General features: G+C 39.6%; 1 protein-coding gene across 3 annotated transcripts; it reads left to right on the forward strand.

Moving 5' to 3' along the window:
• B3GNT2 (UDP-GlcNAc:betaGal beta-1,3-N-acetylglucosaminyltransferase 2) lies at positions 1–27,924 on the forward strand. 3 transcript variants are annotated; one of them, XM_034764175.1, is made up of 3 exons: positions 1–604; positions 10,566–11,940; positions 25,349–27,924. In XM_034764175.1, the coding sequence occupies exon 3, from the start codon at positions 25,358–25,360 to the stop codon at positions 26,549–26,551; it is 1,194 nt and encodes a 397-aa protein (XP_034620066.1). In that variant the 5' UTR covers positions 1–604; positions 10,566–11,940; positions 25,349–25,357; the 3' UTR covers positions 26,552–27,924. The 3 variants fall into 3 exon arrangements, with proteins under 3 accessions (XP_034620066.1, XP_034620065.1, XP_034620067.1); XM_034764174.1 differs by lacking the exon at positions 10,566–11,940 and having other exon boundaries at positions 2–604; XM_034764176.1 differs by lacking the exons at positions 1–604; positions 10,566–11,940 and adding an exon at positions 1,105–1,216.
• The last annotated feature ends 69 nt before the right edge of the window (positions 27,925–27,993 follow it).

A 27,993-nucleotide genomic window follows, 5' to 3' on the forward strand; every position in this document is an offset into this window, starting at 1 on the left:
GCCGGGTCCGGAATCCTCTCTCCCCAGTCGTTCGCTCTCGCGCCGCCTGCCTCAGTGGCAGGCTGGAGGAGGGGGCTGCGCGCGCGAGGCAGAGCCGCGCGACGGGGGCACACGGGCGGCGCGGGGCGACTGGCCGCAGCAGCAGCAGCGCGCGAGGGCAACAAGTGGGTAATTTTCCCGCCAGCATGTCCCGGCGGCGGCTCCTGCCGTCCTCGAGGCGGGTGCCGACGCCCCCCGCTCTTTGAGAGCCGCGCTTGGAGATCGCCACCCGGCCGGTGAGGAGAAGCGGCCGCCGCCGGGTCGAGGTGGCCGAGCCACCAGGGACTCTCCGGCGAGGGGCGGAGGCGCCTCCGCCCAGCCCAGCCGCCCGTCCCTTTTTCCCGGCCGGGACTGGGACCATCCCCCCGGGGGTGAGGGAGGGCGATCCGGCCCGCAGGCGCCGCGGGGAGCACCGCTGGCCGGCCAGAGCCCCCGCCCTGCCGCAGGGGCTGAGCGCGGCGGCGGCAGGATGGAGCCCGGCTGCTGAGGCCGTTGTGAGCAGCATGGTGGAGCCGGAAAGCGCCACAGGAACAGGCGACGCGGAGCCCAGCTGTTGTCTGGCAAGGTGCGTACGAGGCTGTTTACACCGCAGAGCCCGGCTCCGGCGCGTCCAGGAGGAAGAGGGGGGGGAGGGAAATGGGGTTTGCCAGGCCCCTGGCTCCGTAACGATTCGCCGCCCCGCTCCCGCCGAGGTGCCCGCGGACGGTGTCAGGCCGAGACGCGCTGTTTTGGGGACGGGGAACGGCTGATACGCAGCTGGCAAGGGGGGGTCTGGGGCTGGCAGGCCGTGAAACCGCAGCATGGGCTGCGGCGGATGCTGTCACAAACTCACCTCCTCGCTGTGGAAAGTTACCTGAAATCTGCCCACAGCGGTGCCATCTGCACCAGCCAATCTAAGTTTTCGCGTTTTACACGCTGGGGCGGGGGGATTCTCGGGCAGGCTGAACCCGTCTGGGGGAAGCGCAGGCACCAGGATGTGACCGCCGGGGGTGTTGTGCAAGGACCCACACGGCCAGATAGAAAGTGGGGTGGGGTGGGGGGACCCCCCCTCCCACGCTGGATTTCGTTGGTTGTGACATTGGCGAGTTTCTCGCGGCTATAGAAGTCAGCAAGCTGCAGGATGTTAGTTCTCCTCTGTTTTTGTTACCCGAATTTCGGTCCTTAAAACAGATTTCTGGTGAGTTGAAGTCTTTAGGGATCTAAAATATGCTTCTGTGCCCACTGAAAGGAAGAAAAATGCTCCTCTTGGCAGAATTTGTCCTGAATGTATATGTTCCTTAATGAAATCACATTATTTAGTCCTTCCTGAGACATATTGTACTCTGCATCTGAAGAAGTGAGGTTGTTACCCACGAAAGCTTATGCTCCCAATACTTCTGTTAGTCTTAAAGGTGCCACAGGACCCTCTGTTGATATTGTTCTCTGTTAGGAGACATCAGATTACTTGCTCTGAATGTGGCAGTGCAGCACACAATTCCTTAGTCATCTGGGAAAAATTTATGACGAAAGTTACTCAAGAAACCCTCTAGCTTGACCTCCAGAAAATATTCCACCCTGCAAGAGCTTAATAATTAACTCTGATGTTTGGCTGAGTGATATGGATTGAGGACTCACTTGAGTTCATACACTGCTTTTAAACTTAACATTAAAGTCCCTGCCTGATTTTGACTCACTGAAAGTGATTACATTCAGGAAAACTAAAAATCTACATTTAAAAAGGCTACATGTATTATAATACTCGCTAAATAGCAATTTTAATATTGCAGTGAAAGGATGACTATAAAACTCCTCTGAAGAAAACTCCTAGATTAGTTCACAAATATATATATATATATTTTTCATTTTAAAGGGACACTGTCAACTTGCATTCTAGTCAGTTGTTAAAAACTAACTTAAAAGTAGTTTCAGGAATTACATTTTCCCTTTCTCTCCCTGATAATTCTTGTGGTTTCACAATCAAGTTTTCCAGTTTTCAGATTTTTTTTCCCTTCACAGTTGAGAGAGAGACCCCCAACAAACAAATGGGAAACTGACTATGTATAGAGGGGAAAACAGGTAAACTGATTGTCAAGTATCGGGGTAGCTGTGTTAGCCTGTATCTACCATAACAACAAGGAGTCCGGTGGCTCCTTAAAGACTACCAGATTTATTTGGGCATAAGCTTTCATGGGTAAAAAACATCTGAAGAAGTGGGTTTTTTACCCACAAAAGCTTATACCCAAATAAATCTGTCAGTCTTTAAGGTGCCACCGGACTCCTTGTTGTTTTAATTTAAACTGACTGTGACTTGATCCAAAGCCCTTTGATGTCCGTGAAAGGATTCGCATTGATCTGGATCCAGCCCCAAGTGCTGTCAGATGTACACAGTAAATAAAAAATACAGAAAAATTGTAGTTTAAATTAGATGAAGTCTGACTTTTTAAAAATGGTAGTGTCCCTTTAATCCAAATATCATAGATAATATGGATGTCTTCCTCCTTAATTCTCCTATGTTTTAATATTGTTTAATTGTGAATAAGCTTGAGACTAATACTGGGGGGCTTTTGGTAGGTAAGGCAAATCCTACTTTTGTACTTGATTCTCTTTAAATATCTCATGCTATTACTACCTGCCTGTTTATATCTCCTGTGATAAAGTTTCACAATGGAGATGAGTGGGTTTATGAATCACTGAATATAGTTAATAATTTTGTATAGCGCCTTTCATCCATAGATCTCAAAGCTCTCTACAAAGGATTGGAAATATTGTTATCCTCATTTCAGAAAGGTGAAGCTGAGGTATAGAGAGGTGAAGAGACTTGCTGAAGGTTGCACAGCAGATCAGTGGTAGAGTAGGGAATAGGTTGGGTTTCCTGACACCTAGTCAAGTGCTCTGTCCAGTAAGTGAAGCTCAATTTCTCTTGTGTCCTTATTTGCTTTTGAGAAAGTAAAGGGACTGGCTATCACAAAAAGATTTGATTGTTTTTTTTTACTTGCAAGACAAGTAATAGCACCTGAAATGTGTTCTCTCCACTATTGCTGGCAAACTCAGTGCGTATCTGTTGTTTTTTTTAAGCACTGATGGTATTCTTGGTGTTGGATAGAACTCAGATATAATAGTAGTCTTTGTTATGGGAAGGTTACAACTAAAGGGATAAGGATAAGACAAGATGCACTAGGCGAACGTATTTTTATGTCCCAATCCCACAAATACTTATGCACATACTTAATTTTCCCATGTTGAGTAGGCCCCATTGATCATAAACATTTGTGGGATTGGGGCTTTAAGGTTTTTTGTCTGTTTATCAGTGGTTTGGCAGAAGTGAGTCTAGGAGGGATTTAACTTAGAGCATCTGACTACAGAGCTTGTTTTCATGGGGATTGTTCTTAAAATCACCTATCATTTACAACCTGCTGGTGCAGTTCTACTTATGGTAGGACTATTTTAGACTATTTGTCACTGACTTTACTACTGAGTCTAGACCCGTTCTGAACAGGGTTAGATGACAGTGGAGAAAATAGGCAACCTACCCTAGTGCTTCCACTCATATAGGTGAAATGGTGAGAGATTTTAGGGGAAGAAGCTTGCAAGGCCAGTGTTCTCAATACCATAGCATGTTGTGGTGTCTCCTTTTGAGTAAATATTATGTGGTGGTTTTTGTTATGCAAACTGTTGAGTTCCCTACAGTCATGCTGTATAGCTTCTCAGGTTAGGTTTGCATTACAGATTAAAAAATAAGAGAGCACTATCCCCTAAAGTACTAGCTGTATAGCTGCACACTAGAACACCCCTTTTTTTAGTCCCCATTTCATTTCAGATTTTCTGCTAGTTTTTTCTTAAAATCTAAAATCCTTTCTTAAATTTGTATTATTATTCAGGATTTTATTTTGAACTGTCACCCTGTTTCTCTGTAGCTAGATTTAATTATTGACATCTGCATTTGTCCAGAGTGTGTTGAGAAATCTTTGCTGCTTTAGATGACAGGAGGAGCTTTTACTTCAGCTTTGTGGATCATATCCCAAACACTGCCACATTCCATGTTTTGATGGCACAAGACTGTTAATAACACTGTAAAACGCAATCCAGGGTGACTGAACTTGATTTTCTAGACCTGCATTTTGCCTATTTCAACTTTGCCTTGTGTTATGCTAAGCATTTGATACTGTTGAGTACTATTCTTTTATCCTTTTTAGTCAAAATATTTAAGGTCAGGGATTGGTTTTTCTTTAAGTAATTTGAGAGAAACAAAAGACATACTGTCAAAAATTTGCTTGAAAATTGAATTTTTCTTGAGGATGGACCTAACAAGAATGATCACTGGCTTTCCTATTTTTTTTTTATATTCTTTAATCAACTATGCAGATATGGTGGTTTAACAGTTTTCATTTAATTCCATCAGAATATTTTTTTCATAGTGGAAACAACATAAGAAACAAATTTAACTGGTGTCAGGTAGTTTGAGCTTTTTAAAATATGCAGTCAGTCTGTGCATTTTTATGATTACATTTTTGGCTGGCGGTTACTTATAACCTAAAAGTGTAAAGCTGACTTTTTTTTTATTTTTGTTTTTCTCTCATGTATATGTATAGTGTTTTGTTCAGTTACTTGAGTGCTGACTTTGGAAAGGGGAAAAAAAAGCAAAATATCTTTGAAAAATCCATAAGATCTTTTAGACAAATAAAAACAGGCTCAGTTTTAATTTTTGTTTCAATCTTTAATACCTCTTTGAAGGAACTCTTGCATTAAACCTTTCTAATTTATTTAACAAAATGTTAGGGTCCTTGTGCTTTGTACACAAGGAATCATTGAACTATTGGATATTTTGTACAGTGTAAAATACAGTATTCTCTAGATCTACATTTAAATGAATGTTGGCTACATAATTAGTAAAAAATGTATATTTTTCTGGGAAAGAATACAATTAAAGTCCACTATAACTTAGTCTGTCTGTCAATATACATTTATTATGTCATATTGTCACCTTATGGGGGATATGTATTATATTTTATCCATTTCTGCTGTCACTCAGTGATGCAATTTCTATTTGCCTACAAGAAAAGTACTGGCAGTAAACTGGAATGGAGAAGGAAGAGTGACATTTGAGAACATATTAAGAACTATTTTTTTCTCATTTTAGCACAAAACTTATAAGTCATTGACTGCAAATTGGAGTATACACATCTAAACAGATGTGAGAGCAATGTTTGGTTCGTCTACTCATAGAAATACTCTATAGGGATTTTGGGCCTGATCCCGCATCTCTCAAGTCATGGGAGCTTTTCCACTGATTTCAGTAGGTGGGGAATCAGGGACCTTGGGCTTAAAAGAGGCACATAAACCTTCACAATTTTCCAGGACATGTGTAATACAGTGAAAGGGCTGGATCATTAAAATGTACAATGGTGAATTGTGCAAAAGAATGATTGAATAGAAGCCTCATGAGACGCAATTAGCATTTAAATAAGAGAGGGGGGGAAAATCCCAGAGTATGACGGGTGTGGTGTTTGGTTTATTTAACGCAAAGGGAGAATTGATGAAATCATTTCATCAGATTGGTCAGCAAAAAGATTTGTTTTGTTTTGGAAAAATATTTTTTTTTAGACTTTTTGTAACTTTAATAGTCAGAACTTGTTGAATTGCTGTTCAGGAAAAAATGTTTATCTGTTAAGGTTTTGTATTGTGAATTGTTGGTGTTTCACTCAAGCGTAACTGAAAACTTGCTCAAAGCAGTAAAACCCATGGCTTTTATTGGTGATTCCTTCATGTTAACAAAATAAGTTATCCTTAGGCCTTGTCAAACCACACAAGTTATACCACTTAATTGTACAGGTATCGTTAAAGTAGTACAAACCCCTCCCAGTGTAGAAACAGTTATATTAGCATAAAAGTATGGTTAGCATACCAATACAGCTTATTCCTTTGTGACTGAGAATGAACTATGCTGGTATAAGGCTCTTTTATACTTGTGTAACTATGTCCACCCCAACATACCTCTAGCTGAAAACAATTACACTGGTACAAGATCTGTGTGTAGATCAGGCCTTAGTCTTACATGAATTATTCTCTAACTTCTCACCCCCACTACCACAGTCAAAAAGTCTGTAATTCTAGCTGCAGCCTATACTATATTTATAAATAAGAATACTCAAAACCTTTCAAAGTAGACCTGTAAACAATCTATTTGAGGAATAGGAAGATATGCCATAAGTTACTTACTATGAAAGGCACATGTATTAGATCAAAACTTGAATACACTTAGTGTTTTCTCAGTGGGTTATCAGTCACTCATTTTTGCTAATACATATTTCTGATTTTTAAACTGAGATTCTTTAATATGGCATATGCATTTTACCGGCAGCTGAAGGCTTTATGACCCAGCCTGGTGGTTTTGAAATACCAATGTCAGGAAGAAAACTTTCTCTGAGGTGCTTACCAGAGAGGCTAAACATCAGTTTCTGCAAAATTTAAACAACGAAGGAGAAAAATATTTAACCCTTATGGTTGTAAGGACAATCTTATGCATATGAACTGATGCAGTGCTGCCTTTCTAAATCTGCAGATATCTATAGCCTGCCTGCTGCTGCTCATACATTTCCTAAGCAGCAAAGTGAAATTGACACAACTCTACAGATTCACTATTGCTATTCAGAAACCTGTACACAGCAGTAAATCTGGTATTTATGTTAACTTCACTTTGCTGCTGCTTGGAGGGCTAGAGGACAGGAGAAGATAAGAAACTGGAGTTGTTCACAAGTGAGGATCCAAAGAAATAGATGCTGAGGGGAAGGATAGTAGCAGTTAACTAACTTCTCCAAATTTAGTGGTAGAAGTAGGGGAAGTGGAAAGCTCCTTCTTCCTTCCAGTAGTCAGTGGATGGGCATTTAATATATATCAGAAACCTACTGGTGAGAGGCTGATACCAGGATGCTTTAGGTCGGGGTAGCACCCAAATAGGAATCCTAGCACCCTTCCTTTCCAACAGCATTATGGGTGGAGGAGGGCAGGGAGCCTGGATTTCTTACCATGGTGTTGCCCCTAAATAAACCATGTTGGTGGGGGGCATCCCCAACTTTCATGGCAACTTCTGGCTTGTATGTGTCAAGTTAATTTTTCAAGCATTCCTGGTGGTATTGCTCTGAACATTTGTATGGGACATACATGTGAAATACCTGATCCCCAGCATCTTGCTCCTCAGGTCAGCATGGCGTGCTTAGGAGAAGAAGTAATCTCAGAGGAATCTGAAAATGTTCCCGATTGCTCAATGATACCTTCAGCCAGTTAAGCACCTTTCTACACTGCAATTACTGCATTCAGAGGATCCAGTTTCAACACAGTTATCCCCTGACCTGCTTACAGCATGGTTCCAATTTGTAATGAAGAATGGATCTTAATTCTGTTGGAAACTTCCAAGGCTTTTAGCCTGGCTACATAAAAGAGATAAAGTCCTGTTTACAGTGCAAATCAGAATTATGTTGAAATGGGGACCTCAGACTTGATTGTAAATGTAGCTTAGATTGGCTTTGAATGGCTCCAAGCAGATTCTTGTCCTGTTCTTTGCCACCAAGATGATGGCCTTGATGTTGAGGGCGGTAGATTGTGGAGGAGGGGAAAGTACTGTGATATGATACAATAGTTTTATTTTAAATTTTACAAACACATGCTTAGAATGACTTAGTAGACTTGTGCCTAGATTATTTCCAAGCATATAGAAACTGAGGAAAAACAATTGGTTCTTTTAGTCCTTGATTACATTCAATAATCATAAACTAATCAAATAGATTATAATTTTATTTTCTTTTAAATTGAAAGCGGGGGGGAAAAGGGATTAATTTTTACATTTGCTTGTGACTCTAATGTAATGCAGTATAGGCTGTATTCTGTGTTTCCAATTTTGGATGTAAAGTACGTGAAAGGCATTGCTGAGGAGGAGAAAATTTGCTTGCTCCATATTTAAAAATATAACTGGCAATCAAGTAAGTTTTGTTTGAACATCGATTTTTTTCTGTTCGTTTTTGTATTTGAAATTATCCTAAAGTGCATTTTTGAAGTCTTTGCATTCTTTTCTACTTCCCTCCAATGGTTTTATATAATATTAAGAGCTTGACCATTTTCCCCTTCACTGAGTTTTATTTGGTAAATATGGCTTTTCTTTGTTTTGAAGTGGGGGTTGATATTAATATTGCTGTTTTTATTTACTTATGCACCAGAATTCAGTGTCAGCACTACTGTGAGAGTAGTGTTTAACTGCAACTGCAGACCACGAAAGGGAAATGCATGATCAAAACAAAGTTTGTTTGTTTTTAAATGTCACTAATAAAGTGATAGCTTTAGTTGTGGGATGGGTGAGGAGAGAATTATTTAGATTATTTAGACATTGTTTTAATATCTGATTAAAGTAGGTTAGAGCTTGGAACAAAAGATCGTGGTAGTGTATCTCTTAGACAAATAATGTGTTACTACTTCAGTCTGGCAGCAGAATTTCTTCTTGGCTGATGGCCAAAGTGAAGGTTGTTGCAAGAAATCTGTGTGCGTAATGTGCATCTTTTTTTTTATGGTTAATGGCATACTTCACTATATGTCTCAAAATGCACCTTTAAAAGCCTGTAAATAGTGAGCTTTAAACATTTCAAACTAATTGTAACTATTCACAGTTGGATAGTTTGTTGACTTCATGACTTCCTTAAGTATTTCATAATTTTTTTCTTTCAATATTTTAAAGTGAATGCAGAGTATACATGGTATTGGACTGAATGTGTAGGAGACTGTGGCCATGCCTACACAAGAAAGTTGCAACAACTTAAATTGGTTTTTAAACCAGTGCCAACCTCCTTATTTCTAACAACAAAATTGATGCAAGTTAAACCTGGTTTTATCTAAAGTAAGAGTGCCCCACAATTTTTTTGCACTGTTTTAACCAAGTTGATTTAAACCATTCAAACCTTTAATTAAACTGGTGCAACTTTATGATTTGTCTCGCACTCTATTTGGGTAGAAATTTGAAGCCCGTTAAATCACAAATACAGCATTGTAAAATGGTTTATATTAGTTAATTAAAAAAAAACTTTAAAAGTGATGGATACATAAGAAAAATTATCAAAACATGTTTTATGACTTATTATAGAAAGAAAGTACTACCTGTAGGTAGTGAATTAAACTGATTCTTTCTGGTCACCATGTCCTTCAAGATTTTAGTAGAGTTCATCCACTCACACCTACTTTTTTATTCATAGTTTGGAAAAGGAAAACAAGTTTTTCCTGTTTTCTAAACTGCCAGTCATTTCTCAACTTTGAATGAATTAGTCATTGAACTGATTTAGTTGAATAAATTGAAATGAAGAAAATATTCTCCTTCGAGTGCTTGTCCATAAGTGCTGTATATACTCGATCATAAGCCGGTTCATTTATAAGCTGACACCCCTCCCCCCCCCCCCAAGATGGATAAGTAAAAATGGAAAATGTTTATGACCCATTCATAAGCCGACCCTATAATTCAGGGGTCAGCAAACTTTGGCTCCCAGGCCATCAGAATAAGCCACTGGCGGGCCGAGATAGGTTTACCACCTTGCCTGCAGACGCTCGAGGTAAACAAACTAAGTAAAAAAAGTGTCCCGGCATGCCAGCTGCTTATCCTGACAGGCTGGGACAACAGCTGGTGGGGAAATTTTTTGGGGGGGAGAAGCTGGGAGTGAAGGGAGTAACCCCTGTGACCACCCCCCAATGACCCTAGCCCGGGACCCCCACACTCTCCTCATCCCACCCCTTTCCACCTTATCTGCAGGGGGCCAGGGGAGGATGTCTCTGGCCTGGCTGGAGCTGCTCCGGCAGGCTGGGCAGTGCGGCTGCAGCCTGCTCCGGCGTGCCAGACCAGGCAGCGCGTCCGCAGCATGTTCCAGCGGGCTGGGCCAGGCGGCACGGCCCCAGCGGGCCTAGGTGGGCCGGGCGGCTTGGCCACAGCCTGCTCTGGGGGGCGGGGCCAAGCTGCACGGCTGCAGCCTGTCAGCCCCGGAGCTGCAGCTGCTTCGGAGGCTGGGGGGAGAGCAGCATGGCCGGAAGCAGAGAGACTCTGGCCCCGTCTCTTCCCTTCTGGTTCTGCTGGCTGTGCTGTCTCTCCTTGCTCCCTCTGTTGGGGGCAGGTTCTGTCCCACTTCTCCCTCTCTATACCCGTTCATAAGCCGACCCCCTTCTCTGGTGCTTCCCTTTTTTACTTAGAAAATTTGGCTTATGAACGAGTATATATGGTACATTCCATTACTAGTATTCAGGTGACTCATGCTGTTAAGTTTGCAGTGTTTTGGATATCTGGACATGCACTTTGAGACTCTTCATGCTTCACGTTGAGGGCATATAATGGCGGAGTGCGCTAGCCATTACTCGGTTCCTCTCCTCTCGGCTTTGAGACTTGAGTGCTCACTGTCCATGTGACTGCCAGCAACTATTCTACCTGTGTAGTTACTCTAGTTTTTAGTAGTTAGTTTGCCCATTGGCAAGTTTTTTATTTTAGTGTTTTGGGGTGTTTTTAAGCATTCTTATTTCTATTTTAAATGTAGTTTTAGATCCAGAGTGGCCTCTTCCAGGTCCCCTAATTTCAAGTATTGCTGTGTATATCACAGAACAGTGCCCCTGACTGATGGACCCGTGTCTTGATGGCCTCAAGGAATTGTGTGTCACTGGAAGGTGTTCAGTTTGCAAGTTCTTTAACTCACATACGAGAGAGGATAGGGAATCCTGCCTGCAGATCTTAAAGAATAGAACTTTGAGGCCGGCATCTGACCTGGGATCTTTGAAACACACTTCCTTGTGTGGCCCCTCAGAATCCAAGAGCCTGGGAGCTGAAACTCACCAATATGTCAGTAAAGTCTAAGGAAGTGGTAAGCCAGGGAAACATTTTTCCACTAAGAGCTTGACCAGGGCCTTCCCTTGACACCACTCAGTCTGAGCAGTTGCCATTGAAGTTCAGCTTCATCTGGGCACTGAAGCACCTCTAGCAGGGCTGAGGGAAGGTGGTACTGCCAAAGCCTCCATCATCGGCAAGAAACTCAGCACCTATAGCAGCTCATACAGTAGCATCAACATCAGCACTTCCACAACCTTCTCTATTACTGCTGCCTTCTACACTGTGTGCTGTACCATCAGCCTCTGCATGGAAGCCTGAACTGGTGCTGAGGGAGAAATCAGACCTGAGACACTTGTGCATCCCAGAGGTTTGTAGCACTGAAGGACCTCTTAATTCTTCTGGAGTCAGAATCCACCCCTCTTACCAACATTGGCAGCTGTGTCAGCACCAAGACATCAAACTTCCTTGGCACTAATGATGCCCATAGCCCTATCCTCTACTTTGAAGGACCTGGCTCCTCCAGTGGAACCGGACTATGCCTCATTGAAAGTCTCTGATGATGATAGTCTCAAACATATGCTCGCCTCAAAAGTGTCCACAACATCATCATATATGGACTGAGATCTTACACTAGAGCTAGGTATTGGGACATTCTGTTATTAGAACAAAGGCATTGATTTCTTAGACTCTAGGCACTGGGACCATATCAGCCAGTTCCAGCATGGTCACTGGGCCCTGTGATACTTCCAGAGCAGAACTGAGCAATACAAGAGACTGTCTACTTCAGCATCCAGAGCTGACCCTGTGCCTCTGCAACCCCTGTTCAAGACCTCTCCTCTTCAACACCAAGAGGAAGAACCTGAGAAGATAGCACTCATTTCCACAGGCCATATCCTTATCTTTCCCAGATGAGGCAGCCATCTCTCCAGGTGCCCTTCAGGTGATTTCAATGGCTTCTAGAAGCTTCTTAAGAAGGTGGTGAAAGCTCTCAGAATATCCATGGAAGAAGTCCAGGAACAAACCAATAAGTATGTGGATCTACTCCAGTCCTCCACACAAGAGAAGATAAGACTCCCTTAGTTGAATTGGTAAGCATTGCTAAGTTACTTTTTTAGTGCTGCAGGAAGATGGGAGTTTGAGAAATATTTGAATATGTGGAGGTGGAATTAGAGATGAAGGATGGTCTAATGGTTAAGGAGATTGGTGCATTCTCGGTTGTATGAGAGACTTCTGTGTGACCTGCAAAGTATTTTTTTTAAAATTGAGATTTTGCCTTTTTGTTGTAATGCATGAATGTCTGAAAGTGATTTAGTTTTTGTTCAGGGTGGATAAAAATCAAATATTTTAATAAATAAAATCAGATTTTTTTAATTGAAATTGGATTTTTTAAAATTTAAATTACCGTAGGTTTTTTTCCTCAAAAAGCATTTTATCAAAAAAATCCATCTAAAGTTTTAATTAAGATACATTATAGCTCAAAGAGATCTCATCATGGAATAGGGATTATAAATTCTAATTTTATAGTATGAGACAATATATCCATATAATGTTTAAGGAAAGTTTTGTAAATGAGTTCTAATAGTTCATGGATTAGGGACCCAATCTTATGGGGTTCCAGGGGCTTCTGTAAAGATTATTTAGGTTAATCTTTCTATCTTCCCAATGGGACTCATTGCTTAGTCTAGAAGGTACCATCCGAGATGCTTAGTTTTGCAGTTCTCAAACTGTGGATTTGTTTTCCAAGATAACATGCTTGTTAACAGCAAAAATGTTTTTAAATAAATTGTATAGAGGTGAGAAATAACAGACCTCAACCCTATTGGCCCTCTGCAAATTTGTGTACAGAGAGTCAATCCCTCACCTCTCTAAAAGAGCGAAGTTTCAAAAAGTTCAGTGAATAGAAGATTGTTGGGGGTGGAATAGATCTGGACAAGCAGAAGAAGTCTGGAGATAAATGTGAGAAGGGAGGGACAGGCAGTAGAAACAAAAGTGAAACTGTTTGAGCATCATATTCCACAAGTCTTGAGGTCTTTCTGAGTGTAGCTTTCATTGATTTGAGATCTTCCATACATTCTCTCACTAGAAGGGAAAACCTATAATGGCGGCAGGCCGTAAAAGAGACCCAGTTTGGGAATAAGAACCATTCGAGAAATATATGTTTGCTGATTATGATGATTTAAAGAAAGTCACACCAGTGAACTGGTGGAAGTCACTTAAGCACTTGGATTCAGAGACTGTTGAAGTGATCATCTCACTTTTAACAGCAGTAGCTTCTTCTGCTGGTGTAGAAAGAATATTTTCTTCCTTTGGACTAATTCATTCCAAATTGAGAAATCATTTGGGACCTGGAAAAGCAGGAATGCTTGTTTTTCTTTTCCAGATTATGAACAAACAGGAAAATGAGGTGAAGACGACTGACATAGCTGCAGAAGCCAATATTTTAAGTTTCTCATGTTGACCTGGCTGACGTAGTTGATTTAATTTTTTTTAATTTAGTTTAACTATTTTAGTTAAAAACAATTTTAACAAAAACAAACCTGTTTTTAAAAAACTTGAATGTTTAACTAAATTCAAAAATTCGTATGCTTGTTTTGTTAAAATATTATGTTTGCTGTTGAAGAAAAAATCCAGAATACATAATGTTGTTGTTTTAGTTAAATAAAACAATTTAAATGTCTGGTGACGTTCTCCTCCTAATACAGCATGGCAAGAAAATCCTCCAAATATTAATGATTAACCTGTTGAATTGGAGATAGTTCACCTCCCAATGTCTTTATAAATATCTGCTTCAGTTATCTTTGGTAAATAAAATAACCAAACAATCATTCATTTTCTGATATAGCTGTAAAACTAATCTGAAAAGTTTTCAAAATAAATCACTTTAAAAATGTATAGTGTGTACCTTCTAAAAATGAAACCTACATCTATCTCTGAGTTGTGAAGGATATGTATTACGGTTATAACAACCAACAAGAATGCACTTTTATGTAGAGATCCATGATTAAATTGACTCTTCCAGACTAGTGATTTAAATCAATTTGATTTAAATCAAATCCACCCTGTTTTTGTTTAAAGAAAAGTTTTTATTTCTGTTTGTTTACTTTGGAAATCTCACAAATGTCAAGTATCTTTCTCAATACCTTTGCTGGAGAACTTCTGGGATGGCTCAGGGATGCTTATAGTGACTTCTGATGCTTTCTTTGAAAGAAGGAATGTGTTGAATCTTGAAGTATTCTTTTATCGAAAGTGATAATTAGGAATTAAAGTTATTTAGGTGTTAATATAAATCTTCCACCATACACCGTATTTCAATGTTCTCAATCTTTCTGGTCCAGAGACTATATAGGTATTTTATACAAAGTGAAATGGGTTCAATGGGAGGGCTTGAGAGAGAGGCCTACCCCAGAATAGCCTATATAGTTTGATGGTTAAGACACTCATCTTTAAGGGGGGGGGAGACCTGCGTTCAGTCCCTTTTCCAGAGAAGGAATTTTAACGTGGGTTTCCCATATCCCAGGTGAATGCCCTAATGACTGGTCTATTTGGTATGAGGGGGGCACCTTCTCTTCCAGTTTTGTGAATCTAGCCCGGCATCTCCTTTGCTTTTATTAAGAGAGGTTAAAAATGCCCAGAAACAAAATGTTTAGTTTGATCCAAAATGTAACTTTTGTTGACTTTGATTACCAAAAATCTTTATTTTTGGTTCAGGTCAAACTGGATTCTTTTTGTTGTTTTTATACGGCTGCCAGCAATCTTAAAGGTCAGTGATACTAGAGCTGGGCAATAAAACACTTCTTCTGTTAATGTTACAGAAAGTATGCTGAGTGTAATCATATAATGGAATAACTTAGATATGGACGTTTAATTTAATTTTTTTTTTTTGAGGGAAATGGGGTAAAATCTCCATTGTTATCCCTTCCTTGATGAAGTTGGTAGGAATAGCTAAAATCCAAGTAAGGTTTCTTCCTTAAACGTCTGGTTAGTTAATTTTACTCTGGATCTTTGACCCCACCATCCCTTCGGTTTCTGTGCATCTGTGGGTTTCCCCTCTCTTTTACTTCTAAGATGGTCTTCTGGAATTCCCATCTCTCCATATATTATTCTCCAAATGGGCTACATCATGGTGACACCCCAGCTGAAGGACCCAAGACAGTTTTGCCTATAAAATGTCAGGAAAGATGAGCTATGATAAAATCAATTTTATAAATCTTGGTCGGGATTTCCCGCTAAGATTTTAGTACAGGATGGATTGAGAATTTAAATACTAACGGTACAGGGAAGTGATGGGACCAGAGTAAGACACTCCTTACATTGTCCTTTGGTCTCACTGATTTATGGAAGAGCATTGTGTTCCAGAGGGAGTAGTGTTCCATTCTCATCAGTGGAGGGATAGATGCACAAGCTGTTTTGTGCGGAAGAAGACAGATGTTTCTGCAGATGTCTTCCTGTCTTTGGAGGAGAATCTGAGTGCCCCAAACCAAATCTGAGAAGGCTAAAATGAGCGTGGTGAGAAAGAAATAAACACGTGAGAATACTAAAAGAAGTGTGTTAATCGATGAGAAATGCATAATATCCAAAGGGCAAATTAGTAAAACTAAGGTCCTGTCCACATACAGAAGTTGAACTGATTTAACATGTCACTTTTTAAATCCATTTGAGTTAAATCACAGTAGGCCCTTGAATGGACACTTAAATTGTTTTACATTTAGTTGTACTGATTGAGCTTAATTAAGCTAAATTAGTGTAAGTCTCATTTCTCATCTAACAACTCTCTCTTGTCAGTGGCTTGGACATAAATACCTATAAACTACATCTAGAATAGAGATCCCCAGCAGAGGAATAAAAACAAATTTTTGTCTATCGATATTTGTGCTGGGTTACAACTGCAAAATACTTTCAAAAGAATATGCAGTAGAAATAAGACTTATTAAACTCATTTTGTACTGAATACCTTGCTTGAGTAGTGGGAAATGATTAATATAAACATAAATTACCTTTTTCCTGCTCAACCATGTACATCCCAGACAAGTAAAGAATGAATAAAGAATGAGTCCTCAGACAACATCTCACCATTTGCCCTAGTTTTCCATGGGCACTGGTCAGGCTGAGGTAATAAAGTTTAGGTGCTAAGAATATATGAATATGCAATCCTTAATATACTTTCAGGCACCATGCTATGAGGTACTAAATAATCCAGAAAACATAATAGCATAGTATAAACTGAAGGGACACTTTTCATCTTCAGCACTGGTTTTAGTCTTGCTCGTCTGATTTCTAAAGGTAAAATAGTAATGGTGAAAAGGACAAGAAGGGTTAGAAACATTGGGAGCAGATTCTATGTGGGAAAGGATTCAAGTTATGTGTGTCCTTTACATTGTAAATGTGTGTCTGGGGAGGGTAAGATTAGTTGCAAACAGGAAGAACTTTCATTTTCGAGAAAAATGAGGAACTCTGCTTTAATTCTGCTAGATTGTACACAAGTAGGTAAGAGTTAGGATGTCTGTCCAGAGAGATGAATTTTCTAGGAGAAATTGAAATTACAGATGAAAAACTAATTTTGCCTCCCTAACCCCCTTAAAATTCTGTCCTTAGCATTTCCTTTTTACATTGTTTTCCCTCTGTGACTTCTAATTTCTGACATCCACTTTGGATGACACTACTTTGTATTGCACCAACTCTTAAGTTTTTTGGCTTGCTTTTTTTAAAACTAAGACTCTGGCTAGATCACTGCTTCTACTAAATTTTTCAAAGGTGAGAACTATTGGCTAGGTATGTGGTGTAATGTAGAACGTTTTATAGAGCGTTGGGCTTTTTTCCACAGGGGAGAGGGGCTACGTAGTTTGGATAGTCACCAACTTAATAGTAGGGTAACCAGTCATTGTGATAGATTTGCTAGAGTAGTCAAGTGTTTAATTTACAACAAAAGGGGAGTGTATTAAGGGGTAAACACAGTTCGAACTTTAACCATATAACTCAGAATCAAGGTGTAATGAACTTAATGATTCAGGGTATTGAACAACTTACTGAAGAATGAGGTGGATTCTATATCTCTTGAAATCTTTAAATCAAGCAGTCCTACAGGTTAAACCACAACTTATTGGACTGCTGAAGTAATTAGTTGGTGAAATGTTATGGCGTGAGGTAGGAGGTCAAACTAGTTGATTGCAGTGGGGCCTTAAAAAAATCTATAAAAATTAAGTCCTTTTTGTCTCATTGCAGATTCCACAGTCACCCTCCCTAATTCAGAACTTACCGTAACTCTTCTCCCAAACTATTCCTTTTTTTTTATACCTCCCTTGTCTACAAGTTTGCTTATCACCATTTTAAAATATTGCTGAAGTACGTCCTTACCTTGAACAAAAGTTTGCTAAAAACCTTAATTCCTTCCTAGAGTACTGTGGTTTCTGTAGTTCCTTGAAATTTAGAAAAAGGCATTTAGGTAATCAAGAATGCTGTGGCCAGCTTTCTGACAATTGTCTCCTTTTCTTTCTCTTTCTCTTTTGAAGTTTTCAGAGCTGTGCCTCTGAATTGGGGTCATGGGTTATAGCTACCCTCCTATCAACTTAGGTTTAGATGTTTTTCATTTAGTCTCACAGGTGTTAGTGCAGCCAGTATTCCTCTTTCTTTCTCAAGTCACCACCTTCACAGTGCTCCCAGCCCAAAGAGAGAGGAATATAGTTCACTACCAAACTTAAATGTACTGCCACTAAGCTACTATGCTAGCTGTTTCTCTTCTGTATTCTCCTCCTCCCCCGCCTCCTTTTTTGCCTGCCCTACTCATCCCTACTGTGCACCCTCAGCAGCAGATTGTATCTGTTTCTGCATGTAATACTTCCCTTATGAAACCAAAAAAAGAAGCTTGAAATAGATGATTCAGTCACTGCTCCTGTTGGGTCATACAGAAACTCCAGAATCCAGACACAGGCCTTATCAACCCATAGACTTGCATTATTTTAACTAAAGGTGTGTTTTCAAAACAGTTTAAACGTTCGCTAAACAGATGGAAACTTGTGTCTACACCAGTCCTTGACTACTGCTGAAGGTATAGAATCTACTGGTTTTTCTTTCTTTTTTGCAGCTGGCAGCAGGGATCATTCTTATTTCTTCTGAAGTACTATCTACACTTCCACTGACAAAGGTACACTGGTGTAGGTCCCTAGTGTATGTATCTTTTTATACCAGTGCAACAGGGCTGGTGCATTTTTCCTTTATTTGAAACAGTGGTAGATGTGTCTATGTTGTGGGTTTGCACTGATGCAACTATATCAGTGTAGCTACACTGATGTAAAAGTATCCAGTGTAGACAAAGACTGAGTCAGAAGTACACTGGCTTCCTCTGGGCTTACTTCTTGTTCTTCAGTTCTTATAATAGATTCTAAGGACAGAAAAGACCATTATGGTCATCTAGTCTGAATGGCAAAGGTTTTCCATGATACTAACTCCTCCTCTTCCTCACTGGCTCTAGTTAAAACCTCTTCAGTAAAGTCTGTCCACGTGACCTGCTCAGATTGCTACTACTTAAGTATAAGTGGCAAAAAACACTGTTCTAGTACATTTTATGCTGCTGGAGCTATTGCTGCTGGCAAGCTGCCCGAACTCAAAATTCACACCATTAGCATTTTGGTCAGTCAGTGCAACATCAACAGACCAGATGGAAAACAAGAGTGGTCTTAAGACACAGCTGTGCCAGTTTACACCAGGGAAAACATGTGATGGACTGTGTTACTGGTTTTGGAGTTGTAAATCCAGTTCCCCTGGTTGGCTGGCAACCTTACGTCATCTTATGTCCTCAAGCATGAAGTTTTAAAATTGTAAAGTCTACTTAGTGTAACTGCAGTTGCTGTCTTTTATGAAACTTACTGAGTTACTTGTCAAAATTATAATCCTTCAGCAGTGAGTTCTACTGACTTACCCTTTAAAAGAACATTTTCTTCTTCCATTTTAAGTTTCTTCCCTTTTTAGTTTGAGTGACTCAGTATATAGTTGTTATCCTGTATAGTGAATAATACAGGAGTTCAAATGGCTCTCTTTCTTCTGCCTACTAAACCATTTTTTTGAAGAAATATGTATTCAAGAGTTAATTGCTGTAGTTTAAAAAAAATTGGTGATCTGTTTCTGTCTTGCAAGCCATTAACTTATTAATCATACTATATGTAAATTATATAGTTAGAAACAACAAAAAAGCAGTATGTTCATAAAATTTTAATTAAAAAATTCTAATTTCCTTTATTAGATCTTTATTACTCAACAAAATATTTCACACAACTTGCATGGTTGCATGGAACTCTGCTTTTGAAAATAGCTTATGCTTATCCCAGAATGAACTATAACTGAATCTGTTTTGTCAATAGTGATTGCTGCTGGTGCCTGCCGTCCTTAGAATATTCTCTTCAGCAACAGTAGTATAACAGTAACTAAAATACATTGAAGTCAAAGGAAACACAGTGTAGGAATAAATAGTCAATTTTTGCACTGGAGAGAGGTAAGCAGTGGGGTCCCCCAAGGAGCTGTACTGGGATCAGTGCTGTTTCGTATATTCATTTAATCATGTGGGAAAGGAATGAACAGTGAAGTGGCAAAGTTTGCACATGATCTAGAATTATTCAAGGTAGTTAAGTTCAAAGCTGGCTGCAAAGAGTTACAGGGGGATCTCACAAAACGGGGTGACTGGATAGCCAAATGGCAGACGAAATTCAATGTTGAGAAGTACAAAGTAATGCAGTTTGGAAAACATAATCCCAATTATTTAATTATTTATATATAATGATGGGTTCCAAATGAGCTGTTACCATGCAAGAAAGAGATCTCTGAGTCACCACGGAGAGTTCTCTGGAAACTTCAGCTCCGTGCGCAGCAGCAGCCAAAAAGACTTAACAGAATGTTAGCAACTATTAGGAAAGGGACAGAAAATAAGACAGAAGATATAATGCCACTGTATAAATCCATGGTGTGCCCACACCTGTGTCTATTTCTCTTTGCCCCATCTCAAAAAAGATATAGTGGGACTGTAAAAGGTTCAGAGAAGGACAATAAAGATTATCAGAGGTATGAAACAGCTTTCATACAAGGCGAGACCAAAGAAATTAGGGCTGTTCAGCTTAGAAAAGAGGTGTGTGTGTGTGTGTGTGTGTGTGTGTGTGTGTGTGTGTGTGTGTGATCAAGAGAGTGAGGTCTATAAAATCACGAATGGTATAGAAAAGGTGAATGAGGAAGTGTTATTTACACTTTCCAACAATACAAAAACCGGGTCACTTGAAATTAATAGGCAGTAGGTTTAATACAGACAAAAGGAAGTACTTTTCCACACGATGCACAGTCAACCTGTGAAACTCTGCCATGGGATGTTGTGGTGGGCAAAAGAATAACTGGGTTCAAAAAAGAACTAGATAAGTTCATGGAGGATAGACCCAACAATGGCTGTTAGCCAAGATGGTCAAGGATGCAACCCCATGATTGGGGCACCCCTAAACCTCTGACTGCTAAAAGCCAGGAGTGGAAGACACGGGTTGATCATTCCAAAATTGCCCTGTTCTGTACGATTTCTCTCACGCTCTCATACTAGCCACTGTCAGAGATAGGATACCAGGCTAGACGGACCATTGATCTGACCGTCGGGCAGTTCTTATGAAATTTGCTGATGTGAATATAGATGGGGGCCAGCAATACTGACTATTAAGATTGACCAACATTTCCCATGATAAGACCCTTTTTCAGTTGCTTACCGTGTTGCCAGAGTTTAACCAGTTGGACGGAAATTATCCATGCTTGGTGTCTACCTCGGTTGACTGTTTTTGGAAAGTGTCAGCCAAAATAGTTTGGCCTTTTTCCAAGAACAAGGCTAGGGGAAAATATGTTGTTTTGCAATGCTAAAATTCTGGTGACCTTTTCTTTGAGAAGCTCTAGCCCTGCTTTGGAGCAGGGACTTTGTGTCAAGGATGTACCTTTTGCTGTTCCTGTGAAAAGCCATCATTTTTTTGGCTAAGTTAAGACTTGGGGGGTGGGGGAAATTGTAGTTCACACATGCTTAGTAAAGCACCCTTCCTTTCTGAGCCTGAGTTTCACCATTTATCTGCTGTCAGCAAATATCTGTAAAACCCACTGACAAAGTGTGCCACCTCCCTCTAGTGCTGGTCTACATAGAAGATAATCTATTATTGCCATCAGTTTCTCTCTTAGCTCAAGTGGCAAAGGTCTGTGGGGGCATTTCTAGAGATTCCAACTCTGCTGATGAACAATGGGTGTGTGTGTGTTAATGTGATGCTACATGATGGAATCTGTTTAAACAATTTACTTTAGTAAAATCCTAGGAAATTAAATACCAAAAAATTACATTAAAAGAACATTATGATTGCAAAGGCAAACACGCAAGCACTTAAAAGTTAGGGAATACCAGAATTAAGGTTGCCTGTGTAACTTTAATTCACTCCTCTTGTACATAAATATTATGATGCAGTCTTTAATTACATGATGGCTTACTATTTTTTTCCAGCATCCCACCTTAATCAGTGCACAAGATGGACCTGCTCTAGAGGTGAATCACGGTTGTGTAGTGAATAGAGCTGTGCAGGAACTGGAATTTCCATCCCATGGAAAAGTCACATTTATTAAATGGATTTGAGTCTGATTTAGAACGAAATGTCAGAAATGAGAAATTTTCTACAGAACAGAAACATTTTTGAAAAATTCAGTTTCAGAAAAAACAGAATTTTTAAAAAAAAATTCTGGACCAGCTAACCCCCCGGCTCCCTAGCAAGCTGGCTGAAGAGCCCGGCAATCTCGGAAGCCAGCCACCTGGGGATGTGGCTGCCTTGCTTCCTGGGGAAACCAGATTGCTTGGAAAACTGAGTAGTCTGGCATCCTGCTCACTGGGGAGCTTGCCAGGTGGGCATTCTGGGAAGCCTTGAATGTCTGCTGGGAGCGTGGGGAGCTGTCTTATTTTTTTGAAGAAGTTGAAAAGTTTGTAATGAATGAGGGAAAAGATTGCAGGAAATGAAAGGATGGTCTCATAGTTAAGGTTGTGAAATGCCACCCTGGGAGACTGGATCTATCGCTACCTCTGCCATAGAGTTCTTGTGAGGCACTGGGCAAGTCACTTAAATCAGACTTTTTACATGTGGTTCCAGTTGGGTGTGCCTCACTTTCTGGATGCCCAACTTGAGACCATAGATTCTGATTTGCAGAAGTGCTGACCACTCACAGGGCTTATCTACACGGGCAATTTACAGCGTTGCAACTTTCTCACTCGGGGGGGTGAAACCCCCCCCCCCCCCAGTGCAGCAAGTTTCAGCGCTGTAAAGCGCCAGTGTAAACGCTGTGTAAACAGTGCACCAGTGCTGGGAGCCGCGCCTCTTGTAGAGGTAGGTTTTTCAGAGTGCTGGGAGAGCTCTCTCTCAGCACTCTGCTGTGACTATGCAAGTGCTGCCGGTGTACACTAGCCCACAGCTGCAATGAAGTACTCTGCAAAATCTGATCCGAGGCTTCTCAAATTGGGCACCCAAAATTAGTAGTCACTTTTGACCTTAATCTCTCTGTGCCTTAATTCCTCATCTGTAAAATGGGAATAATACCACCCCTATAGCCATACCTGGTGGGTGTTGTGAAAATAAATCCATTAATGCTTTTGAAGCACTCCGATACTATAATGAAGAGCACCATAGCAAAAGCCCATGAGGAAATCAAGAATTCTGTCTTCGGAGTAGGGTTTGAACTGTGTGGGGCCACACATTGAATGAGGAGAAAACAAAATATTGAAAAGGTGCTCATTGAGAGCATGGTCCATCTTGTGCACTGAATGAGGCAGGAGTCCCGTGAGGGGGGAAAAATAGTATTCAATAAAATAATTCAAGACTGTATCATACTGTATACACACAAAGGGGCGAATTAAAGTCAGACAGGCCCAGCCCTGAAAATTATTATGGTGGGCAGGTTTGGTTGTTGACTAGTAAACGCTGTGAGTTTTCCATTTGTTTCCAAGAGTGGTTTGACTTTCTGTGCTTGTCCTATTTTAATCCTATCATTTTTTCACTTACATTTTATGTGCAGCAAGAGTGAAATTTTCAAAGGAGAATATAAGTTGCTTACCATCCACTTTTAGATTTTTTTCCTTCTAATTTGGTTCTCAGTCTTCCAGTTTTTCAGCTGTCTGATTTAATTATCCGAAATGTAGTTCGCCTTTCATCCCTGAAACACATTCTTGCACTTCCTTATAGTGCTCATTTATTTCTTATTTGTCTGTTTTGGTTTCCATATTGTCAATCTTTGAGTCCCAAGCAGTTATTATATTAGTGGTAACTTGTGCTACAACTTCCCAGACCATATTGGAGGATAAATTATTTGTCTTCAGTGATCTCTAGCACAGTTTTGTTTTTTGTTTTTGTTTTTGTTTTTTAATACCTCATCTCTTTTGGATTCTATATGCATCAATGTAATCCAGCGGTTCTCAAACTGTGAGTCGGGACCCCAAAGTGGGTCGCGACCTCATTTTAGTGGAGTTGCCAGGGCTGGCATTAGACTGGCTGGGGCCGAGGGCTGAAGCTGAAGTACAAGTCCCACCGCCTGGGGCTTTGGCTTCAGGTCTGGGCGGGGCTCAGGTTACAGCGCCCCCCACCCAGGGATGAAGCAAGAAGAAGGTAGTAATGGGTGGAGAAAATTAGATAAAATATCTGGCCAACACATTCAAAGCTTAAAAAGTATTTGTTTCATTTCATATGATAGATGAAAATATATGCTTGGAAACAATATTATGTGATGGTAGATTATTGTTTTAAGACTCCTGCCAGAGGAGGGAAGAAAACTATTTGGTAGGTACTGTGTCTTTAAGTAAAGGGAAAAAAAATCTTCTTGACAACCTTGAATAAGGTCTGTTCTATGGCTTCTCTTGTCTGACTCTGGTGCTCCCTCTGGGGAGGGGGATAGGAAGGGACATGGCAGGTCTCTCTCTCCCCCATTACATTGGCTGCTGCTAGCTTGGGTGTCCTTGTTAGCTCTTTAGAAAATGAAAGAAACACTATTTTTCTAAAATTTTTGATGTATAATTTGATATGGTCTTATGTTTTGGGTAATGTCCCACTTATGTTGGTGTCTCTTTAGAATGTTCATGTAGTTTGCATAATGTGGGTATTGTTAGGTAGGGGCGTTTGTGTATATTACACAAGTCCTTAATAGTGTTGACAAGCTGTTGCTGCAAGGTTTATAATGTAAATTGTTAACTCATTATTTTGTTTAGTTTTTTTTTTTATAGGACTACAGAAAAAATGTGAAATTAGTTTGGGTTCAATTATAGAATCCACAGGGCTCTTACTGTTTATCAGAGGCTAGTATAAAAGATATGTTTGAGGGAAAGGAGGGAGTACTAGTGAGTTTGGGGACAACATCCTGATGAGAAGCTCCGCTTACAGCATAGGGAAGGCACAGGAATTCCAACCAGCCTTATAGATACTTCTCATCTTTCATCTCAGCCTCTCATGTCTGAGAAACTCAAAGCTTTCATTCCCAGAATTGTCTAGCTGCTAGAAGGAAGAGGGATCAATTTCTCTTCTTCTCAAGAGCTTCCTGGGAGAGTGGCGGGGGGAGGGAAGAAGAGTAGTAAATCCTCCCTGCAAGGGAGTTGAGGAGGGTTTTAGCTACTTTCCTAGTGTGGCAACCAGAAGGATAGGGAAAGTGGCTTCCTGTACTGTCCCTCCTTTATTCTTTTTGGTAGTCCTTCTCTCCTACAGATTACTCTAGTACTACTTTCTGGTACAACTCACTTTTCTTCCCCAGCAGGAGAATGAAATTCAAAATTATAAACAAGGTTCACTGCTGCCTATAGGGAGCTGAATAGCAGCTTTGAAACTGGCCAAGCTTGTCAATTTCATTTGGCTTCTGCTTGGGAAAGCGAGGGGCAGTGACAAACTGTAGACTCGAAAATTGAGCTCTGCAGCGGTTCACATTTGGAAGGATGTCATAACCATAAGGGGTAGAGACTTAATTACAAAAAGACAAAAAACAAAAATAAACAAAACAAAAAACCCTACTCCACCCAACCTTATTCTCTCAAACCAATCCAGCTTTAGGCTCACCTTATTACCAAGGAAAAGCTTACCAACTGCTGAGGGCAAATGAGTTTTCAAGCCTTGATTATTGTATAGTCAAACATTTTATCTCATGTAAATCTTTTTGGAAAGAGATCACTTGCTAATAATTTAGATGCATGGTCAAATGCTTTATTCTGCTTTAGAAAGTCAAACAAAACTTTCCATCATTGCTTGTTCTCTTGATTGACAAACTTTCCATTTCTAATGGAACCAAAACCCCTGTAGCTGCAAGAGAGAGCTTGTATATTAGAGGGTGCCAAATTCATTTTTCATTTTCAGTGTGTAAATGTCAACTCTTGGTTTGCTGACTTTTGTACACTTTGAGGTTTAGAAGTGGTCAAAAAACCTCTTGTATTCCTATGAAATTAGAAACCTGTTTGAAAAAGATTGAATAAAATCTAACTGTCATTTTTCTTTTCAGATATGAGAAATGAGTGTTGGACGCAGAAGACTAAGGCTGCTGGGAATTCTGATGATGGTAAACTTTTTTATTTATGTGATTGTGGAAGTCTCCAAAAGTGGTGGTCAAGAGAAGAATACAAAAGGACAGGTTATAATACCCAGCAGCAAATTCTGGAGGAAATACACTCCTCACAAGGCCTATTGGAACAAACAGCAACAGAAGCTGGAACTCTTGTATAACCCCATTTTGACCTTGCTTTCCAATATGACTGTGGAAGAAACCTTAATTTCTAATACTAGTTTTCTGATTTCCTGTGACCCCGATCCATCAGTAACTTCAGAGGTTAATGACTTTGCAAAGTTGCCAGACAGATTTAAAGACTTCCTGCTTTATTTAAGATGTAGAAATTATTCATTATTAGTGGATCAACCAAACAAGTGCAAACATAAACCTTTCCTGCTGCTGGCTATCAAGTCACTTATACCACATTTTGATAGAAGGCAAGCAATTAGGGAATCTTGGGGTAAAGAAATAAAATCAGGGGATGTAACAGTTGTAAGGGTCTTTTTGTTGGGACAGACCCCTCCAGAAGATAACTTTCCTGACCTTTCAGACATGTTGAAATTTGAGAGTCAAACCCACCAAGACATTCTTCTTTGGAACTACAGAGACACTTTCTTCAACTTGACTCTGAAAGAGGTGCTGTTTCTTAAATGGGTCAGCAGCACGTGTCCAGATGCCCAGTTTATTTTTAAGGGGGATGATGATGTTTTTGTGAATACCCATCAGATCCTGGATTACTTGAAGAGTTTATCAAAGGACAAAGCCAAAGACTTATTTATAGGTGATGTGATCAAAGATGCTGGACCTCATCGAGAAAAAAAATTAAAGTACTACATTCCAGAAAGTGTTTATGAAGGTTCTTATCCTCCATATGCAGGAGGTGGTGGGTTTCTGTACTCTGGTGATCTGGCATTAAGACTGAACAATGCATCTGACCAGGTCCTCCTCTATCCTATTGATGACGTTTATACTGGAATGTGCCTTCAGAAACTTGGGCTTGCTCCGGAAAAACACAAAGGCTTCAAAACATTTGATATTGAAGAGAAACACAGGAATAACATATGTTCCTATACAAACTTAATGTTAGTACATAGCAGAAAACCTCAAGAAATGATTAAGATTTGGACACGCTTGCAGGATCCACACTTAAATTGTTAAATGTTTAAAGTAACATGCATAAGTGTCTTCAATTTATTTTCCAAGATTGGGTCTAATTTCTTCACTGACCCATTAAAACTCCTCTTTGTTTTCTCTTAATGGTTTTTAAAGTTACTTACCTTAAAAATCATTAGCTAGAAACATTTGTCCAGTACTTCTAAAAGTAAAAATAATACTAGAATAACAAATTTTTGAGAGTATGGCATGAAGACTTAATCCTAATCTTTCCACTGTCCTAGCGGTTATTATGTTTTAATATTTCATCTACAAATTTTAAAATAGACTTCAGAAGTTATAACTAATAATTCTTCATTGATTCATGGTTAGCTGTCACCATAATGTTGAAAGCATGGATTGCCCACTTTTCATTGCTAGTGCATCTTATTTTAATTGTGGTGGTAGAAACTGTAAACACTGACTTTTTTTTTTCCTGAGAAAACCTGTCTGTGTGAAATAGCATTTGTAACTTAAAAATTCAGAAATTGGGGAAGTCTAATTTTTACACAAAGTAAAAAAAACTTTAGAAATTACACTAATTATTGAAAGGTTTTTTTGATTTCGTAACTCTTCCTCTATCCTATGCTACTCCTGAACAGTATTCTCTCATTCAAATGTGATCTGCTGTGCAAAATATGTCTGTCTGTATCTGAAAGGATACTAAATCTCTACCTTTTTTTTATGATACTTTATATCTTATAAAATCACAATATAATTTCAAATGGGATAACATTTAAGAGCTGGACATGTATGGGAGAGGATAGCTTTTATGTTGGACTTTGCAAATAGGCAGATTTTTGTCTTGAATTTCAGTTAAGCTTTACAAATCAAAGTTCTTCTGTCACTCATTTTATTTACATGAAAGGCTGTTCTGGCCTTTCCTCGTTTTCTGTATTGGTGTTAAAAACAATCATCAGGTAGCTTGATTTGATATAGATAACTGAAGTCTGAAATTGCACATCACTCAGGAAAGCTTGGTTTGGATCTCTTCTATAAACTGATGATAAACTTAGAACAGTGTACATCATAAACGTTTCAAATTTTGAAAGTGAGATTTGGAAATTGCATGAAGTGTCATACAACATGTTTCCCAAAACTCCAGAAATCTTTTCTTGCCATATTTCCACATGTTGCTTATATGAGAATTTGTTCTAAGTAGTGATCCCTTCTGTGTGTGTGTATATAGGAGTGCCTGTCTATTTATTGTTCAGATTGAAGACCAAAACATTTTCTTAAATATATTTGTGTAACATTTTATTTGTATACATTGTTGTCAGTCAAATATTTAAATAGAGCATGATATTTTAAATCTGTTGATGTAATGTGTTAAATACAGTTAATTGTTTTTGAATTTGAAAAATAAAATTGTGATTTAAGTTGTTCTCATGTGCCTCTTGTATATTCCGTATTTAATACAGAGCTGTAAAACTATCAAACACTTCACT

Source organism: Trachemys scripta, chromosome 3 (genome assembly GCF_013100865.1).
Source record: "Trachemys scripta elegans isolate TJP31775 chromosome 3, CAS_Tse_1.0, whole genome shotgun sequence".
NCBI lineage: Eukaryota > Metazoa > Chordata > Testudines > Emydidae > Trachemys > Trachemys scripta.